The sequence below is a fragment of the Trachypithecus francoisi genome, unplaced genomic scaffold (assembly GCF_009764315.1).
Source record: "Trachypithecus francoisi isolate TF-2019V2 unplaced genomic scaffold, Tfra_2.0 Lachesis_group14, whole genome shotgun sequence".
NCBI lineage: Eukaryota > Metazoa > Chordata > Mammalia > Primates > Cercopithecidae > Trachypithecus > Trachypithecus francoisi.
The window spans coordinates 2,095,472-2,115,595 of record NW_022681459.1 but is presented as its reverse complement, the minus strand read 5'-3'; the positions used below and the strand labels follow the sequence as shown (position 1 = coordinate 2,115,595).

The following is a 20,124-nucleotide window of genomic DNA, read 5'->3' as shown; positions in this document are numbered from 1 at the left end:
ACAAATTAAAATTTAGATAAAAGCAATTTATTCTCAAAAACACAAGAACAAAGTCTCCTTTTAGCTAAACACAGAGACATCATTATCACTTAATATTTATTAAGCACCTATTCAGTATAAAGACCTCAGAAACTTGTTTGATAAGTACCAAAACATTTCATTCATTCATTCAATAAATATTATGTATGCAGCCACCATACTACCACTAGGGATATAGTAATGAATGACACAGATAAAGCCCCTACCCACATTCATGGAGCTTAACAGGTAGACAACTATCAGCAATTGCTTAACAATGACTGATTGGAGAAGCACACGATATGTCCTTTGCTTACTATTACAGTGCCAAAACTCCCTGACAGATGAATGCACGGATGAATGCCTACACAGATGCAGCTACAGAGATGGATAAGAAACAGAGATGGGTGGAGAAAGAAACTAGTTGAGGTAGACATATAAGTTAACAATATTTTATAAAAATTATTTCTTCCTTGAGAAGGGAAGTTCTTCCATCTGACCTTATGCAATCACATAGCAATTTTACAAGAAAAGGAATCTGGGCGTCGTGGACAAATTCCAGCAACAGTTGATAATAAGTAGCATATATCTGTTTTAAAATCCACTGTAATATCAGGGTTTTTTTTTTTTGAGACGGAGTCTCGCTCTGTCGCCCAGACTGGAGTGCAGTGGCCGGATCTCAGCTCACTGCAAGCTCCGCCTCCCGGGTTCACGCCATTCTCCTGCCTCAGCCTCCTGAGTAGCTGGGACCACAGGCGCCCGCCACCTCGCCCGGCTAACTTTTTGTATTTTTAGTAGAGACAGGGTTTCACCGTGTAGCCAGGATGGTCTCGATCTCCTGACCTCATGATCCGCCCGTCTCGGCCTCCCAAAGTGCTGGGATTACAGGCTTGAGCCACCGCGCCCGGCCTGGGATTTTTCTTCTTCTTTAAATATATCCAAGAACTAGCATGCTGCTAATGGCTGGTACCTTGATTGAAAGGTCTAAAAAGACTGAAAAATGTCCTAGAAAGACTCTAACTGAAAATTCTGAGATAAATTATTTAAGTGAGAATTTAACATAGATTATAGGCCATATTGCCTGGGCAGGTTTCCTGAATGTCTAAATTACCAATTAAATCCAAATATACTCTCTGAGTATTCTCTCTCAATTATTAGGTAGCTCTATAATTAGAACCTTACATTGTGCTTTATGGCATTGTAAGAAAGACCTAGGGAAGAAAGTGGACAATGAAAACGTTAAACTCACCTCTTGGCCTGATTTTCCTGAATTCTCTGAATGTAAAGACTCAATTTCTCCTTCAATCATCGCAGCTTCTAGGCACTCATGCAGATCTTTGAATCCATTGACCTGAAGTGGGTACTGACCAAACATTTCAGTGTTTTCAAATTTTTTACCTATAAGAAGGGAGAAAATTAATAATCCTCAATATGGCCTTCTGGCTACTAAAATTAAGAGTGCATAAGGATTCTCAGCTGAACCTGAAAACTGTAACACTGATTTCATTCCTGAGAAGCGTTAGTGTAATTTTCCTGTTGGTTTATATACATGTGCAAATGTATATTTATACCCAGCCACAGATATTACACATCCATATATATTTAATTAAATACACACATATGTATGTATATTTTTTCTCACAAGAAGCATTTTCTAAGGGCAAGATATCATACTGAACACTGGGAATATATACAGCAGTGAACAAGAGAGATATGGTCCCTGAGCTGAGAAAATTCTCAGCCTCATTTGAAAAACATTATATCCATTAACTTCAAGTATATTTATAAACAAATAATTATTATTACAACTGTTATAAAAAGAAAGTTGTGATGAGACACAGTGCTGCTGTGAGAGGTATAAAAATGGGAGCTTAGTCTTGGGGGTGGTGGGGAGAGTAGGGAAGACTTTCATGGCAAAGGACATTTAAGCTCAGACTTGAATAATGAGTGGGAGTTAGCCATGCCAGAGTACTGGGGGATTATAGCGTATTCTTGGCCATGGAACAGCACGATGGAAGACTTTAAGGCAGTAAGGAAGCTGATATGTTTAGGAACTAACAGAAGATTACTGTAGCTTGGGGAATCAAGGGAGAGATCACAATGAAAAGTCAGGCAGGGAGTTATAATCTACAAGGTCTTGTGCTCCTATTAAGAATTTTTTTTTCCACACCACATTCTGCATATAATGCAGTCACTGATATGGTTTGGCTGTGTCCCCACTCAAATCTCATCTTAAATTGTAGCTCCCATAATTCTCCCGTATTGTGGGAGGGATTCAGCAGGAGATAACTGAATCATGGGGGCAGTTTACTCCATACAGTTCTCGTGGTAGTGAGAAAACATCATGAGATCTGATGGTTTTATAAGTGTTTTCCCCTTTGGCTTGGCTCTTGTTCTCTTCTCTTGTTTGCCACCAAGTGAGACATGCACCTTCACCTTCTGCCATGATTGTTAGGCCTCCCCAGCCACGTGAAACTGTGAGTCCATTAAACCTCTTTCTTTGGTAAATTGCCTGGTCTCAGGTATGTCTTTATCAGCAGCATGAAAACTGAAACACCTTTAAAGTCCCTGTGTGAATTAGGTGGTCATCTGTTAAAAGACTATTGCAGAATCCATCCAGAAATAAAGGTAGCATGGATTAAGATTGTTAAAAGTAAAAATACACAAGAGATAATATATACATTTATACATATATACAAGGAGGAGCACCAACAGGACATGACTGAGGAGTTTGTAAGAAGGATAAGAGACAGATAAGAAGGAAAATATCAAGAATGACAGAATTCTGGCATGAACAACTAGATGATGATGATGATTACTATTTATTTTATTTTTTGAACAACTAGATGATGATGATGATGACTATTTATTTATTTTAGTTTTCGAGACAGAGCCTCACTCTGTTGCCCAGTCTGGAGCTCAGTGGTATGATCCCTGCTCATTGCAAACTCTGCCTCCTGAGTTCCAGCAATTCTCCTGCCTCAGCGTCTCTAGTAGCTGGGATTACAGGCACCCACCACCACACCCGACTAATTTTTGCATTTTCAGTAGAGATGGATTTCACCATGTTGGCCAGGCTGGTCTCGAACTCCTGACCTCAAGTGATCCGTCTGCCTCAGCCTCCCAAAGTGCTGGGATTACAGGCATGAACCATGCCTGTAATCTGCCGTGCCTGGCAGATTATGGACTGAAAATGGCACCACTTAAGTAAGAACAGAGGATTTTTCTTTCTTTCTTTTTTTTTTTTTTGAGACGGAGTCTCACTCTGTCGCCTGGGCTGGAGTGCAGTGGCCGGATCTCAGCTCACTGCAAGCTCCGCCTCCCGGGTTCACGCCATTCTCCTGCCTCAGCCTCCCAAGTAGCTGGGACTACAGGCGCCCACCACCTCGCCCGGCTACTTTTTTTTGTATTTTTTAGTAGAGACGGGGTTTCACAGTGTTAGCCAGGATGGTCTCGATCTCCTGACCTTGTGATCCGCCCGTCTCGGCCTCCCAAAGTGCTGGGATTACAGGCTTGAGTCACTGCACCAGGCCGAGGATTTTTTTTTTCTTTAGTTTTGAGGTAGCAGTGGAAATCATTGGTTCATTATTACCCATGAGATTTCAATTTGAGAAGAGAGTTGAATATGAGTCTATAACTAAGATTAATATTCTGGAATAAAGATAGGATTTTGGCTTATTGACAGCAGGAAATTAAGGCAGTGAATGAGATGCCTAGGGGATGAGACAGGAAGAAGAAATGGGCCTAAATAAAGTCCTAAGGTTCTGCTACCTTTATATGCAAAAAGAGACTATAAATACAACTTTTCTTAGAAGTACTCACAGAGGCAGGAAATTGTATTTTTAGTAGAGACGGGGTTTCACCGTGTTAGCCAAGATGGTCTCGCTCTGCTGACCCTGTGATCAGCCTGCCTTGGCCTCCCAAAGTGCTGGGATTACACGCGTGAGCCACCACGCCCAGCCGACAAATTAAGTATTTTAATAACAATCAATTTTAGGAATCAATATAATACAGGTAGAAAGGCTCCTGCAGGGTATTATAAACAGTCCCTAGTCACGACCTGATCAGACCTACTCGCTGTTATCAGATAGTGTTCTACTTCAAATCAAATCAGAATGATTAAGATGAATGACCCAACGTAAATGTACTATGTAAAATATTCTACTTCTATATATAAACATATATATTAACTTATATATATGTGTATATATATAACAACTTATATATAAGCTGTTACCATTTGAAACAAACAGAAATGTATGAACACTTCACTAAGACTTTTTAAAGGGTTAACATCTGAGTTCGTATCTGCCTTTTTCTGAATCCCAACCCACCTATGTTCAAACAAAACTTCAGGGAATCCACTACTTAAGGTCGTGAAGAAAAAACATTTTTTCAAATTTTACACTTTAGCTGATCTGGAAAAAGGTAACTTTCAAAAGTTGATGCATTGGGTGATTTGAGAAAAACAATTTTTCAAGTTTATGATTTGGGACTAATATTATTACATGAAGTTACATTTAAAGAGAGTCTCCTCCCTTGTTAGGAAAACCAAACAGAAACTAGTTAGGCCACATTTTAAGAAACGGGTAATTAGCTTAAATGGAGTAGTATCACTCTTAACTGATTTTTCAAAAGATAGAGTATAATCTTTTCTTGAAAATTAATATCTACATTTAAAATCACTCAAAAAGTGAGAACTCTATACCACCCTGACTACGCTAAGTTGCTAAATTCAGCTTTCAACGTGAAAAAGAAAGTGAGCATCATAGCAAGCCCAGTATTTAACTCCAATATTATCTTCAAAGGATCTCCCAACTGTCCCATTAATTCCTGATTCCAACGTAACAGTATCACAGAAGCCCTCTCACTGGAAAAAATATGAGGATAAAATAAAGTATCAATTAGTATGTGATAATGCACTCTACACATTCCTTTTCATTCATTCAACTCTGTGCCATATGCGAATAACAGTAGCAATCCAACAAAAATTACTAGACAGAATATATCAAAGTCCACTAAAATAATAGTAACTATCAAAACAAATGAACGAATGAATAATAATCTCTCTTCACTTGTAATAAAAAGCAAATGTGTAACTATACCTTCAAGTACTCCCACAGCTAGGAATCTTCCATAGAACAACTCTACCATGGGGTTCTTTGGCTTCTCTTCATCCCTAGAGTGTTAAAAAATATAAATGTGATTACAATTTTTGGACCTATAGAGAAAATATTAAAAGAACTACAGCATATGACAAGACAAAAACACATCTGTGGCTATCATGCACTTGCATGGAGCTCTGTTATTTACAGTGTCACCTTGTGCAAGGTACTTAAATTTATTCTCCCGTTTCTTCACCGTCAACTGAGGATAATGATGATAGCTGCACTCACAGGATTCTCGTAAGAGTTAAAATGAGCACCACATGTATGAACTTGGAAGAGAAATTGACACGGTCTGTGCACAAAGTGCCTGCTCTTTCTATCATCATTATACATTTCAATCTCATACTCTGTGTAGTGCGTGTTTATTTGGACATGGGAAGGAAGAAAAGCCACTTTTAATCAGAATAGATTTCTACAAAATTTTGCTAAGTTATTTCCTGTATTTACACGGAAGAGTCCAAATAATCCAAAAACAACAACCTCACCAGGGAGGGAACAAGGTACCAGTTTTTGACCCAGAGTAGCTGAAGAGCTACTCCATCCTTTTGTGAAGTTTCACACTGCTGGTAGAATTAGTCGTTTACATATTTTCCAAGTTATTTAATATAAAAATTCATTTTTTTCTTTTCTGTTTGAAGCAAACAAATTGATAATTTTAAACTGTCTTTTTATGGTTTGTGTGACCTAAAAAGACAAAGTTCATCTTGGCCTTACTATATAGAAATGCATTGTATCCACAGTTGTATACAGATTTTTCTGTATTAATTTGTGTTTATATTAATTGATTTGTTAAGTATTGTTTAAAAAGGGAGGGGATACCATCTCTCTTGATAAATAGGTCATCATTTAATCCTTAGAATAATGTTGATAAGTACTTCTCTTAATTCTTACAAGAACCCCAGTAGGTAGTGTAGTAGTCTTTAGTGCTACTGAAAAAAAATTCTGGTCCTTCACGTTCAGGTACATGGTAAGATACACTGTCCTACTCACTTCTTAAAACTGTGATAAAATGTACATAACCCTTTAACTGCACAGTTTGGTAGTGTTAAGTAGATTCACACTGTTGTGTAACCAATCTCAGAATTCTTTTCCTCTTGCAAAACTGAAACTCTATATGCATTAAACAACTCCCCATCTCCCCCTCCCCCCAGTCTCTGGCAACCACCATTCTACTTTCTGTTGTTACGTTTGATAACTCTCAATATCTCACATAAGTGATTTATAGTATTTGTCCTTTTGTGACGGGCTTATTTCACTGGGCATAGTATCTTCAAGGGGTCATGTTACAGCATGTGTCAGAACTTCTGTGCTTTTCAGGATGAACAATATTCCACTGTACATATATACAGAACATTTTGTTTATCCATTCACCTATCAATGGACATTTGGTATACTTCCACCTTTTGGCTATTGTGAATAATGTTGCTATGAACACAGGTGTACAAATATCTCTTTGAAACCCTGCTTTCAATTCTTTTGGATAGACACCAAGAAGTAGAATTGCTGGATCATATGGTGATTATATTTTTAATCTTTTAAGAAACCCCCACACTGTTTTCCACAGCGGCTGTACCATTTTATATCCTCATCAACACGGCACAAGGGTTTCAGTTTCTCCACATCCTTGCCAACCCTTGTTATGTGCTTGGGGCAGTGGGGGTTGGGGGATGGTTTTTTTCATAGCCACCATCCTCATGCGTGTGAGAAATTCCTACTCATATTGAAGTTAGGCCACATAGCTCTGTCCAACAAAATGTGAGCAGAAGTGATGTGTGTCACTTCTGGTCAGACACTTGGAGACACAGTATAATTTTCACGGCCAGCAAGATCCCAGACACCTAGGTGACCTTGGGGCCCTGAGTGAACAGATGAACAGAGCCACTTGTTCACATGCACTACTACTTCATATCCCTGTCTTCATGCTTCTACATAAAAGGATTGTGTCACAATTCACATTCCTGACATCTTTCTCCACCGCAAATTCATTCCTTCTCATGAAAAGTGATTATTGAATCTAAGAAAAGGAACTGGGCATGTAAGACTAGCTCTTTCAGGGACCACTTTTTAGATTTTTTTGGTTAGATCATTATTTCTGCCTGCAAATTCCAAACAGCTTGTCAATAATACAGAAAATATTGGGATTCCCATAAGTCTGCCTTGATTTCTTATTTCTCCACTGACACTAAATACATGCTATCTAATGAATTCCTAAAACCCCACCGCTAAACTTCATGGTAACTTACGTCTCCTCTTCAGCTTTCATTTGGAAGGCATCTTCTAACCAATCTAATAATTTGTGTGTAAACTCACTCACATCTTGCTGTGAAAAGAAAAAAGCCTGTTGATATTTGAGCCTACTAAGAAAAAAATACTAGATGTTATAACATCAAACCTAGAGCCAGTTACTGAAATATACAATCACTAACTTTTTACAAAGATAACAAGTGAAATGTTTCACACAAAATGCAAGAAACTTTTATCATTTAACCAGGATATATTTGAAAAACCAAGCATTATACTGATAATCAATGATTGGGTTCACTTTAAAATACACACACACACAAACACACACATACACACATCAAAAACCAAACTTACAAATGAGATTTTTAAAAAATAATCATTACTCACCACTCGAAGAGCTCTGTAATGAATCTTTATAAAATGAAGAAGTATCTTATCAAACAGTTCTTTATTTTATAAAGAATTATTACTGGCTTCTCTCTTACAAGGAAGACTAGTCTCTTTCCACAATTCATTTTCTTAATTCAATTTACACACACAACTTTTCAAGCCATATCTACCTTTACTATCATTCAGAACCAGCTCATTTATCACCTTTCACCATTCCTTTGATCTTTACTCTTCCAACATAGAAAAACAGGAATAGGTTGTAGCAGTTGTGTTACCAACTACCATAATTCTTTCAATAACGTGAGTTGGAACATAGAAAATAATAAATAGAACATAAGGGAAAAAGCAATAAATCAACTCTACTAAGGCTGCTTAAAGACAGATGAATCAGTAGTAAGCAATTTGCCCTTATCAAAATAGCCCAAATATAAAACAAACTTACTATCACACATTTTTTCAGCCAGAAGTTTCTTAAAGAGCATGTAGGCCAACTTATTAACCTTAAAAAAATGTTGAAACTAAAGTCTGAGAAGCTTAAGTAAATTGCTCCAAAGCTGTAGAGTTAAATAGGACTAAATGCAACACAAAAATCTAGCTGTAAACATTCATAATACCTATGGTGGGTTGAATAGTAGCCCACAAAGATGTATGTCCACCTAGACCCTCAAAATGTGACACTATTTGGAATAATGATCTTTGTCAATATAATTAAGGTAAGGATCTTGAGATGAGATCAGCCTGGATTAGGGCTGGGACTAAATCCAACGGTGAGTGTTCTTACAAGAAACAGAAAACCAGAAGACAGACAGACACATGAGGGAAAGCCATATGAAGAGGGAGACAGGGATTGGAGCTATGCTGCCTCAAGCCAAGGAACACCAACAGCCACCAGAATACGGTGGAAGCAAAGATGGATTCTCCCCTAGAGCCACTGGAGGAAGTGGGGACCTGCCAACACCTTTGTTCTAGACCTCTGCCCTCTAGAACTGTTGGAGAATAATCTTTTGTTTTTAACCACTCCGTCTGTTGCAATTTGTTACAACTGTCCTCAGGAACTACTGTAATATCTTAAAACAACTTTTCATACTTTTGTATAACTTTAATTCACTTAAAGGTTGTATCTAACAAAAAATAAGAAGGTTTCCTAGCTATCACAATATTTTTCAGAAGTTAATCCCTATCTTCCTTAGAAATCAATCTAAAATTGACAATTATAAAATAAAATTCTACCTGCATCCATCAAGAGAAAAAAAAAAAAATGAGGTCTTCACTGCTTTTTAGTTTTTTTTTTTTTTTTTTTTGAGACGGAGTCTCACTCTGTCGTCCAGGCGGGAGTGCAGTGGCCGGATCTCAGCTCACTGCAAGCTCCGCCTCCTGGGTTTATGCCATTCTCCTGCCTCAGTCTCCCGAGTAGCTGGGACTACAGGCGCCCGCCACCTCGCCTGGCTAGTTTTTTGTATTTTTTAGTAGAGATGGGGTTTCACCATGTTAGCCAGGATGGTCTTGATCTCCTGACCTCGTGATCCACCCGTCTCGGCCTCCCAAAGTGCTGAGATTACAGGCTTGAGCCACCGCGCAAGGCCTGCTTTTTAGTTTTAAGCTGAAACAATTAAAGGTATGATTAAAACTGACAGTATCAATTGGGGCCAGGTGTGGTGGCTCATGTCTATAATCCGACCACTTTGGGAGGCCAAAGAGGGAGGACAGCTTGAGCCCAGGAGTTCAAGACCAGGCCTGGCAACATAGGGAGATCCTGTCTCTATAAAAATAAAACGAAATTATTTGCCAGGCACAGTGGCATGTGCCTGTGGTCTCAGCTACTTAGGAGACTGAGGCATGGGGAAGGCTTGAGCCCAGGAGGCTGATGCCGCAGTAAGCCATTTGTCATACCACTGTATGACACTGTAAGCCATTTGTCATACCTGTATGACACTGTAAGCCATTTGTCATACACTGTATACCACTGTATGACACTGTATGCCAGCCTGGGTGACAAAACAAAACCGTGTCTCCAAAAACACAAAAATGGAAAAGAAAAAGAAAAAACTAACAGTATCACATATCAAAGGGTATCCCAAAAGATTCTTGTGCACTTCAAAAGATGATATATTTGAAATATTTAGGAAGAAGATACAATGAAAATATAAATTCACTTTAAAAAAAATCATGATGCTTACATTTACAGATTCACTAAATTACTAGTGTAGACTTCAAATTCAAGTGGTTAGGGAACAGAAGAGAATCAAACTTATCAACCTTAATTGATATACATCCACCTTAAAAGTCCTCTAAAGAAAAAGAATCACTAATTTCAAAAGTTACTCTACACTGCTAGTCTGAAGCAAAAGCATTTATACGTGGCCTTAACAGCCAGTTGTACCCATTTCAACTCTAATTGAAAAGCCCATCTATGTACATATATGGCTCCAAATGAAGTCTATGCTGCCTCATCTTTAAAAGTGAAAAGACACCCCCAAAATCAGCATGAATCTCAAGAAAGAAAGAAAGAAAGAGAAAGAAAGAGAAAGAAAGAGAAAGAAAAAGAAAGAGAAAGAAAGAGAAAGAAAGAGAAAGAAAGAGAAAGAAAGAAAGAAGGAAGGAAGGGAGGAAGGGAGGAAGGGAGGAAGGGAGGAAAGGAGGAAAAGGAGGAAAGAAGGAAGGAAGGAAGGAAGGAAGGAAGAAGGAAGGAAGGAGGGAGGGAGGGAGGGAGGGAGGGAGGGAAGGGAAGGAAGGATGGACAGACAAGTAAAAAGCCGTCCAGAAGGAAAGGTAAGTCAGAGAACAGAAGTAATTTTTTAAAAAATTTAACTGTATATTCAGAGTCACTGGAAAAGATGGTATGCATACTAAAAAGAAAAAAAAAAAAAAAGTAAAACGCATTTAGAACCAGAAGGAATGCCAAATGCCCTAAAATGGTGGTTTGGGATCAACTGTAAAATTATTTTTCTTTCTTTTAATTTGTGTTAGTGTTATCATGACAGAGCGAGTAAGAAAAAAAGCTCAGTAGATACTAAGCCTAAAAGGCACAGGAGCATTGTTAGAATGTTTTAAAAAATGAAACAACATATAAAAGAAACTCTGAGTGAGTGCCCTTTTTGTTCATTCACATTTGCCATAAAAGGTAAATTTAAAACAGAAAGAAAAAGCACAAGGAAAATGGTGACAGAATCTCCGACCCTCCTCTTCCAAAAGCCCTCTCCATACATCCAAAAAACAGAGACACATCCAAGTATATACTTTAAAAAACAACACTGAAAGCTTAGTGGCTTTCTGAAGCTTCTGCCATTACGCTTGCTGCCATCTTTTTGAACACTTGCTATTATTTGCCACTGTATTTGTTCCTCTGCTTTCCTTCTTTAATTTCTCTGATTTTTCCAATTATATGTGAAAATACTGGTTTGTTTATAGATATTTTGTAAGAAAATTACCAATATGCTTTTAAGGTAATAGGTAAAAATCTACCACAATACACTATATAAACAAGAAAAGACAAAAGCAACAATAACAAAGATGATGTATTTCAAAAACCATTTCTGGGTAATTACAGAAAAGTACTCCCTGCCAGCAAACATAGGAATATCAAAAGCATGTGTACTATAATGATCTTCTGTTATCACACATTTGTGAAGATGTTTAATTATGTATTTGTAAATAATCTTAACTTTATCCATCGTTTTCATTTCAATCATAATATAAATTAAAACTTTATTTTAACACCTTCAAGATCACTTTTCTTTAAAAGTAAGTCTCCCAAATGTTTTAAATGGTTCCAGGTTATTTTTAATAAAGCAGAATCATGCATCTTAAAAAGTCTCATATTCTTGGGAAAGCTGCTTAATATTATTCGGATTAAATAAAATACAAATGGTTAATAAACAAGTAAGTGCAACAAAACTACCTGCTGTGAGTCATTTGATTTGAAAGCATCCTTAAGAATTTCAACCGCTCTTGATGGATCAACATACTTCCTTTTGGTACCAACAAGAAGTGCAAACAGATACCTCAGCTCACGCATAAAAGGCAAATTCCGATGTTCCTATTGAAGGAAAAAAAAAAACCTTAATTGAAGATTAAGAAAATTTTTACTAGTAAATAGATACTCATTTTAACAGTAACCAAAAATTAAACTAGCCAATATAGATTAGGGATGAATTAGCACTCTATCATAATTGAAGAAAGTAGAGTGTTGGTGCCATCTAAGAGACTCAAAGAAGTCAAGCACAAAAAAGGCAGAAGACCTAGGATAGGCTCACAATTTCAGATGAATGCCACATATTCACAGCAAATCATGTCATTACTCAGCCCAGAATATCTTCCTCATTCAAGACTGCTTATTATAATACTTCCCATTCAGCAAGGCCCAGCTGCTGCTGCTGAGAGCAATAATAACAGGCAACGTCCAATGAGTGTTCCCTGCATGCCAGGCACTGTTCTAAGTGTTCTATCTCAATAAACCCATTTAAGCAAAAATCTCTACTCCTCCATGAAGTCTTTCCAGACTCCCCCAAGTCAACGATACCTTCAAATTCCACATCTACTGAAATGAATATCTTTCACTGAGCAACGAACCACTGACTGTCACTGTGGTGTGACAATCTTAATTATTAGACTAATATTAGAACCTCATCCAATTGTTAACATTAGAAATTTAATAATTATTTATTTATTTAATAAAAAGTACTTATATTTTATACTCATTTATTTTATATCTATTTAAGTTACCCAACATTATATTTAATATAATTCAATCACAATATCTAAACTTATTTAATTATATTAATTTAATAATTAGACCAGATCCTAATAGGAGACTAATATATCACCCTCCTAATAGTCCTTTGAAATCTTACTTTTGTTTCTCAATAAGACTGTAAGATTCTCAAAGACAAGAATTTCTATATCTCTTTCACAACTTTTTACTATACAAAGTAAGCATTCAATTCTTAATGGTTCATTAAAGCAAAATCCCCAGAAAAAATTAAAACAACTCACATTACCAATCACTAACAATTTAATTTAAAACAAGGAAACTTTAAAAAACAACGCAATTCACAAAACTTAGTGAAATGTTTCATGGCAACAAACCAGGCAAGCCATTCTTATATTTACTTCTTGTAATATTCCACTATTCTCCTTTTACTGTCTATAGAATATGTAGTGACGTTTCCCTTTTTTACTCCTTATATTTGTAATAGATGTCTTCCCTCTACTTTCGTGCTTAGTTTACCTAGAAGTTCATCAATTTCACCAATCTTCTCAAGAAGCAGCTTTTGGTTCCATAACTTTCTGTATTGTTTTTCTGATATTTGCTTCATGGATTTCTGCTATTACCTTTATTATTTCCTTACTTCTGCTTGAGATTAATGGTCCCTTTATTCTCTAATGTCTTGATATGCAAGCTGCTATCATTAATGGAAAACCATCTTCTTTTCTAATAAGATGTCTGGTAAGATGTCTCTTGTTGCGGGAAGTCAGGGACCCCGAACGGAGGGACCAGCTGAAGCCGTGGCAGAAGAACACAAATTGTGAAGATTTCATGGACGTTAGTTCCCCAAATTAATACTTTTATAATTTCTTACACCTGTCTTTACTGCAGTCTCTGAACATAAACTGTGAAGATTTCATGGACACTTATCACTTCCCCAATCAATACCCTTGTGATTTCCTATGCCTGTCTTTAATCTCTTAATCCTGTCATCTTCGTAAGCTGCCGATGATGTATGCCTCAGGACCCTGTGATGATTGTGTTAACTGCACAAATCGTTTGTAGAGCATGTGTGCTCGAACAATATGAAATCTGGGCACCTTGAAAATAGAACAGGATAACAGCAATCTTCAGGGAACAAGGGAGATAAGACTTTGGAGTCTGACTGCCGGTGAGCCACACAGAACAGAGCCATATTTCTCTTCTTTCAAAGGTAAATAGGAGAAATATTGCTGAGTTCTTTTTCTCAGCAAGGAACATCCCTGAGAAAGAGAATGAGCCCCTGAAGGTAGGCCTATGAATGGCCCCCATCGGGGCAGCGTCTTTTACAGTCGAAGCTGAAGGGATGAAATAAGCCCCGGCCTCCTATAGTGCTCCTAGCCTTATTAGGACAAGGAAATTCCTGCCTCATAAATTTTGGTCAGACAGGTTGTCTGCTCTCAAACCCTGTCTCCTGATAGGATGTTATCAATGACAATGTGTGCCTGAAACTTTATTAGCAATTTTAATTTCGCCCCATCCTGTGGTCCTGTGATCTCGCCCTGCCTCCACTTGCTTTGTGATATTCTATTACCCTGTGAAGAATGTGATCTCTGTGACCCACAGCCTATTCATGTACTCCCTCCCCTTTTGAAAATCGCTAATAAAAACTTGCTGGTTTTACGGCTTGAGGAGCATCACGGAACCTGCCGACATGTGATGTCTCCCCCAGACACCCAGCTTTAAAATTTTTCTCTTTTGTACTCTTTCCCTTTATTTCTCAGACCAGTCAAGATGCTTAGGGAAATAGAAAAGAACCCACGTTAAATATCGGGGGTGGGGTTTCCCCCAATAGTCTCTAATAAGATATCTTCAACTAATCACTGTTTTAGCTTCATCCCTCAAATTTTGATATGTCATGTTTTAATTTTCATTCAGCTCAGAATATTCTGAAATTACTCATTTGATTTGTTCTTTGTCCCTTGGGATATTCAGAGGTGAACTACTTCATTTCCAACTATCTGGGAATTTTCTGTGTCTCATTCTGTTGTTGATTTCTACCTTGATTTCTACCATTTTCGTCAGAAAAGGTATTCTGTATGATTTGAATTCTTTAAAATGTACTGAGACTTATAAACCCAGTTCCTGTCACTTCTTCATAACTAATGGCAGAAATCTCAGAATGCCTTTTTTATTTGTAAAATTCAAAATTCCTTCAAGTATGTGGTCCAGGAATACAGTATGGTACTCAACTAAACCCATTTCCTTCTGATGACATTCGCTTTAAGTAGTGGAAAGTGAGAAATTTATTTATTTTGAAATATTTGTCTTAAATCAAGGCTTTAAATAATATAACCTTCCAATTAATAAGGCTTTGGCTATTTATATGATGATTTCCACTCAATACTATACATGTGCATCTTTGTTTTCTCAACATTTAATATGTTTTGCCATCAGTCTGAAACATTTTAAGCCAAATGCTTATCTGTGTGAGGGGAGGGGGGATGATTACATCAAGGATCTATTATTATATTTCCAGAGACCTCACAATTCTCCTAGACACTGAAATTACAAACAGTTCAAATAAATATGAGTATCTAAAATTAGTTTCAATTTCTACAAGCAATTGCTAAGTCTACTTAAAATACAAACTAATTTCAAATACTGTATTTCTTTCAAATCTCACCCAATATGTATGTAATATTTGTGGCAAATTCTGCCAGTAAAAAATATCCTGTTTAAAAGTGTATACAAATGGCATTTCTGTGATGTGATCAAAGTAATCCCAAATGTATTCTGCAATTTAACACAAAGCGTTCAAACTGAATGTAGCTGTAGACACGTCACCAGTTGGAGGTAAATTCATTATTAAATAAGTGACAAGTTACACTGATACCTTTTTTAAAAACCTGCTGTCACCATCTCAAATGAATATAGGACCATTCAGTGGCTGATAACTACCTATAAATCCCACATTTGCTTCAAAGATGTCAAGGTATAGTGTGAACTGTTGTCACTCTACTAAATTAAAGGAGAGTCACTTTTGTGGAATAATCTTATACAAAATTGCATATTCTACATAATTGTCTCAGAATGGAAGTGAGAAATTATTTTATTTCCTTAAGCTAAAGGGACATCTGGAGAGGCTAACCCATTGCAAGAAACAAACTTGTCTAGAAAGGTGCTGAAGATTGGAATTACACATTTCTCTAGTATTCACAACTCCTTATGATATATAAGCATAAATATAACAACTGCTTTTAAAATAAGAATACAAACTAACATGGCCTCATTCAACTCTGTGAAGAACCAAAGAAAATAAAGCTCTGTAAAACATTAAAATCCAGGACCATAAATGGTCAAGACACATATACATACATATATACGTAACTAGAAATGATAATTCTAAACAGTTTCACACAAATTATACACAGACTTTGAGATATGAGAAGAGAGAAGAACTGTGATGTTAACAAATTGCAATAACGGGGGCAATAGTTCAAAAGGTTCCATGTAAAAACCGTAACGATTGAAAGGGTTTTCTTTAATTTTTCTGGAGACACGAGTTTGTTGAGCGATCCTGACTCCCTTTTGAAAATGGGTTGTTTATCAGCCTGACACTCGACAGCACAGAGATCATAACCTGAAAAGCTGGTTATAAATCAAGTTATCGTCCCACTAGCATGCATTATAAATGTTTTACGTGTTTACAGAAAAAGTGGTTTTAAAAATTAAACGCTAAAAGGAAAACATAATTTAATAATTCATCACTCCTACTAACAATAGGTCACAAAAAGTTCAGCAGTATACTGAAATCTAAAACTAACTTCCCTGTCTTGGCAACAAGTCCACTTTAGGACTACAGATTGTTTATGACAAGATCAACCACTAAAGTCCTACACGCAACTATATCATCTCCGTAATTTTTTCCATTAGGTATAAATTCTGTGTGCAAACCGGATCTTTTTAAAATAAGTCTTATTTTATTTATTTATTTATTTTGAGACAGAGTCTCGCTCTGTCGCCCAGGCTGGAGTGCACTGGCGCGATCTCGGCTGACTGCAAGCTCCGTCTCCCGGGCTCACGTCATTCTCCTGCCTCAGCCTCCCAAGTAGCTAGGACTACAGGCGCCCGTCACCATGCCTGGCTAATTTTTTGTACTTTTAGTAGAGATGGGGTTTCACCGTGTTAGCCAGGATGATCTCGATCTCCTGACCTCGTGATCCGCTCGCCTCGGCCTCCCATACTGCTGGGATTACAGGTGTGAGCCACCACGCCTGGCCCTAAATAAGTCTTATTTTTTAAAAACTTTATTTTATTGTTTAACTGACAATAGCTGACACCTAGTTCTTACTATGTACCAAGCACTTTTAAGCCTCTTACATGTTTTACCTCATTTAATGCTCACAGCAACTCTATGAAATAATTACTATTATTATTTATACTTTACAGATAGGAAATGGAACAGAGAGAAATCAAGTAACTAGCTCTAGGTCCACAGCTAGAACCCAGGCAATCTGGCCCTGGTATGTGTGTTCTCTGTTCACTTTATATTACCTATCTACGACAGTCACTTCCAAAATGAAAGATACAGATTTGTACTGCAAAGACATGAATGCAAAACTCATTTTTTAAAGGGCTCCACAAGACAATCAACTGAAAAGAAGTTTCTATTTCCACAAAATTTTTCAGGAGACAATTGAGGAAAGACCTTAAATTGTAAACTATAGCCTATAAAGTTTACTGAAATGTGAGAGTCCCCCCAAAAAAATTACTAAAGTGACACCAAAAATTGGCATATTATCACGACAGGTAAAGAAAAAGTCATATTTATAATATATTAACAAAGGATAAGAAGTTGCTGTGGTAACTGAGATTAATGAATTGACATTCAAATTGACAGTTTCCGATTTGATGAGCCAAGTAAATGCCCAAAAATCAATCACATATAAGAGAACATATAGACTATATATACTGTTAAAAAAAAAAATCTTTTACATTTTACCTTTTGGTTTCGGGGTAAATCTTGAGCATTTGATGGAGGCTTGTAATTCAGAACTAATCTTCTAAATTCCAAAAGATTAAATAATGACTGAAAAAGAATAACAATTGAAGATAACCTGAGAGAAAATTCCATTAGCAGAATGTAAAAATAACTAGTTTAGAGATTTATTTTTGACAACTGTGTACTACTTATACTCAGAATCATTGCAACTGGCACAAAGAGGACACATTTCTGAGAAAAAGTCAAATTTCTTATATTTGACATACTATTCTTGATACTTGATAGTGCACAAGATTATATTTGAACAACTTTTTAAAAATACTACTCATTATTAATAGCTCTCTTTATAGCACTTAAGCAGTTTCCTCAAAAGAAAGAGTATGCAAATGTCAAGTCCAAAATTTTTTAGATGTGCTATGTTTATCATGAATTATCTAGATGTATCATTAATTCTAGAAAAATGTAGTACAAATAAATTTATTCACCAGATCCTAGGTGATAGAGACACAAAGAAATTACATATTATCTCAATGCTCAAGGAAATACACAATTTAGAAAGGAGATAGACGTATAATAGAAATATCGTGACTTCAAGATGCAGTGATAATAATTACACAAGAATATAATGGAGCATATGATGCATGCTCATAGAAAGGCTTCCTGGAGTATCTTTTTTAAACTGTAGTTTGCAACCATTTACTATCATCATGCTGAATGAACATTTGTTTAAAATGTGATAAAATACAATGGAAAAAATCACAATGTATCATCCTCAGTAAATTCATCAGAGTATTTTCTTGCAAAACTTTCATTGTAGATATTTTACAAACTTATGTATGTGCAAAATGTTTTATAATATACAGTATATTCCTTTCTTGGGTCACAGTTTATAAAGTTTGGAAATTACTATACAGGAAGTGATAATGTATTAAATCTTAAAAAACGTGAGTCAGTCAACTCGACAGAAGATAAAGGTGGCACCACAAATCAATGAGAAAATAAGGTTTTGATCAACAGTTGGGTACTGAGAAAACTACATATAAAGAAATAGAGCCAGATTACATAGACGAATTAACAGCCTAAATATGAAAGGTAAAACCATAAAGCTGGTGACACAAATTGTAAAAAAAAATTTTATATTGTGATCTAGAAAGATAAAACAATATAAGCACATAAATCATTTATTCATTCATTTAACAAATATTCATGGAACATCTACTATATGCCAGACACTAAGAAGGTAGTCTCTGCCATTGTAGGGATTACAGTCTTGTGACTGCTGATTAAAACAACAACAGTAGAGGTAATAAACCAGAAGGGATATTAATACATTAACAGTTGGCCAAGATTAGAACCTTGGGGAGAAAGCACCATTTAAAAGTCACAAGAAAAAAAAAACGTTGAGAAAGAGAAAGGTATACTAAGGGAAATCACAGAAGAAAAAGGAGTGGAGAAAACAAAGGCTTTCAAACATACTTGTGGATCTGAATAAATTGCAGAGCTTTAAAAAATAACAATGTCAGGGGACTCTTAATAAAGATACAAAGTTCCACAAAAGATTCTGCTGTACATCAAAAAACAGCTGGCACATTTCAAGGAGGACAAGATTAGCAATATCATGAAGGGTTGCCACATTCTTCCAATAAATTAAGGACAGGGAAATAACCTTTGGATTTGGCAACTGGAAAGTCATGTTTTCAGTTGAGTGGTAGAGGAAGAACAGAGGCATTAAAAAATTGGAAAAAGGAGTATAGAGTAGCACTCTCTTATCCAAAAGGGATACAATCCAAAACCTCCTCTGAATACCTGAAACCGCAGATACTACTGAACCCCATATATATTATGATTTTTTTCCTTGCATACCTATGATAGTTTAATTTATAAATTGGGCACAGTATGAGATTAACAACAATAACTAATAATAAAATAGCCTAATTGTAAAAAACATACTGTAACAAAAGTTATATGAACGTGGTCTCCCTCTCCTTCTCTCTCTCAGTACTGTAATATTTTCAGCCACAATTAACAGCAGGTAACTGAAACAGCAGAAAGTGAAACCAAAGGTAAGGGGAGTACTTTAAGTAGGGGAGACAAACCATGGACTATTCTTTTGAGGAATTTAAAGAGGAAAGAGAATGCTAGCAGGTTAGAAGAATCTCAATCCCACTTCTATTCTCTCAGCTCCCACTGTAGATAGAGTATTTTCCTTGTTCCTGGACACTTAGAACTTCCTTTGGTGTGAGTGGTGAAGAATTATTTCAGCTTCTGTTGACTGAAATGTTTTTCTTCATTTTAAAAGACTTCTGCTAGGTATAAAATTCAAGATGGCCATGTTTGGACAAACGGAGGCAAGATGGCGCAGTTCCGGGTTCTTCACTGTCAACTTTCCCGCGCCCGGGAAAGACACGGGTCGACTGCGCAGGCGCAACCCGACCTCCGACGAGAGGAACCGGAACCCACCTAGCCACGCCTACCACCCCGCCCCCGACCCGCCTATGTCCCGCCCACTGCCCTCCCACTCCCGGGCCCAGGACATAAAAGCCGCTCGGGGCGGGCGCGCGGTGCGAACTTCCTGGGCCCCTCCTCGTCTACGCGGGACCCAGGAACCTCGTCCG

At 36.9% G+C, this 20,124-nt stretch overlaps 1 protein-coding gene across 3 annotated transcripts in view; it reads right to left on the bottom strand.

Annotated features, from left to right (window-relative positions):
* Nucleotides 1-20,124, bottom strand: part of USP25 (ubiquitin specific peptidase 25) — a 145,837-nt gene that overhangs the window by 59,048 nt on the left and 66,665 nt on the right. For all 3 annotated transcript variants that reach the window (XM_033232183.1, XM_033232184.1, XM_033232185.1), the window contains exons 6-10: nt 17,510-17,596; nt 11,719-11,856; nt 7,430-7,506; nt 5,124-5,197; nt 1,268-1,416 (exon numbers count right to left, since the gene is read on the bottom strand). In XM_033232183.1, the coding sequence (XP_033088074.1) occupies nt 1,268-1,416; nt 5,124-5,197; nt 7,430-7,506; nt 11,719-11,856; nt 17,510-17,596 (525 nt within the window). The remainder of the gene's footprint in view (nt 1-1,267; nt 1,417-5,123; nt 5,198-7,429; nt 7,507-11,718; nt 11,857-17,509; nt 17,597-20,124) is intronic.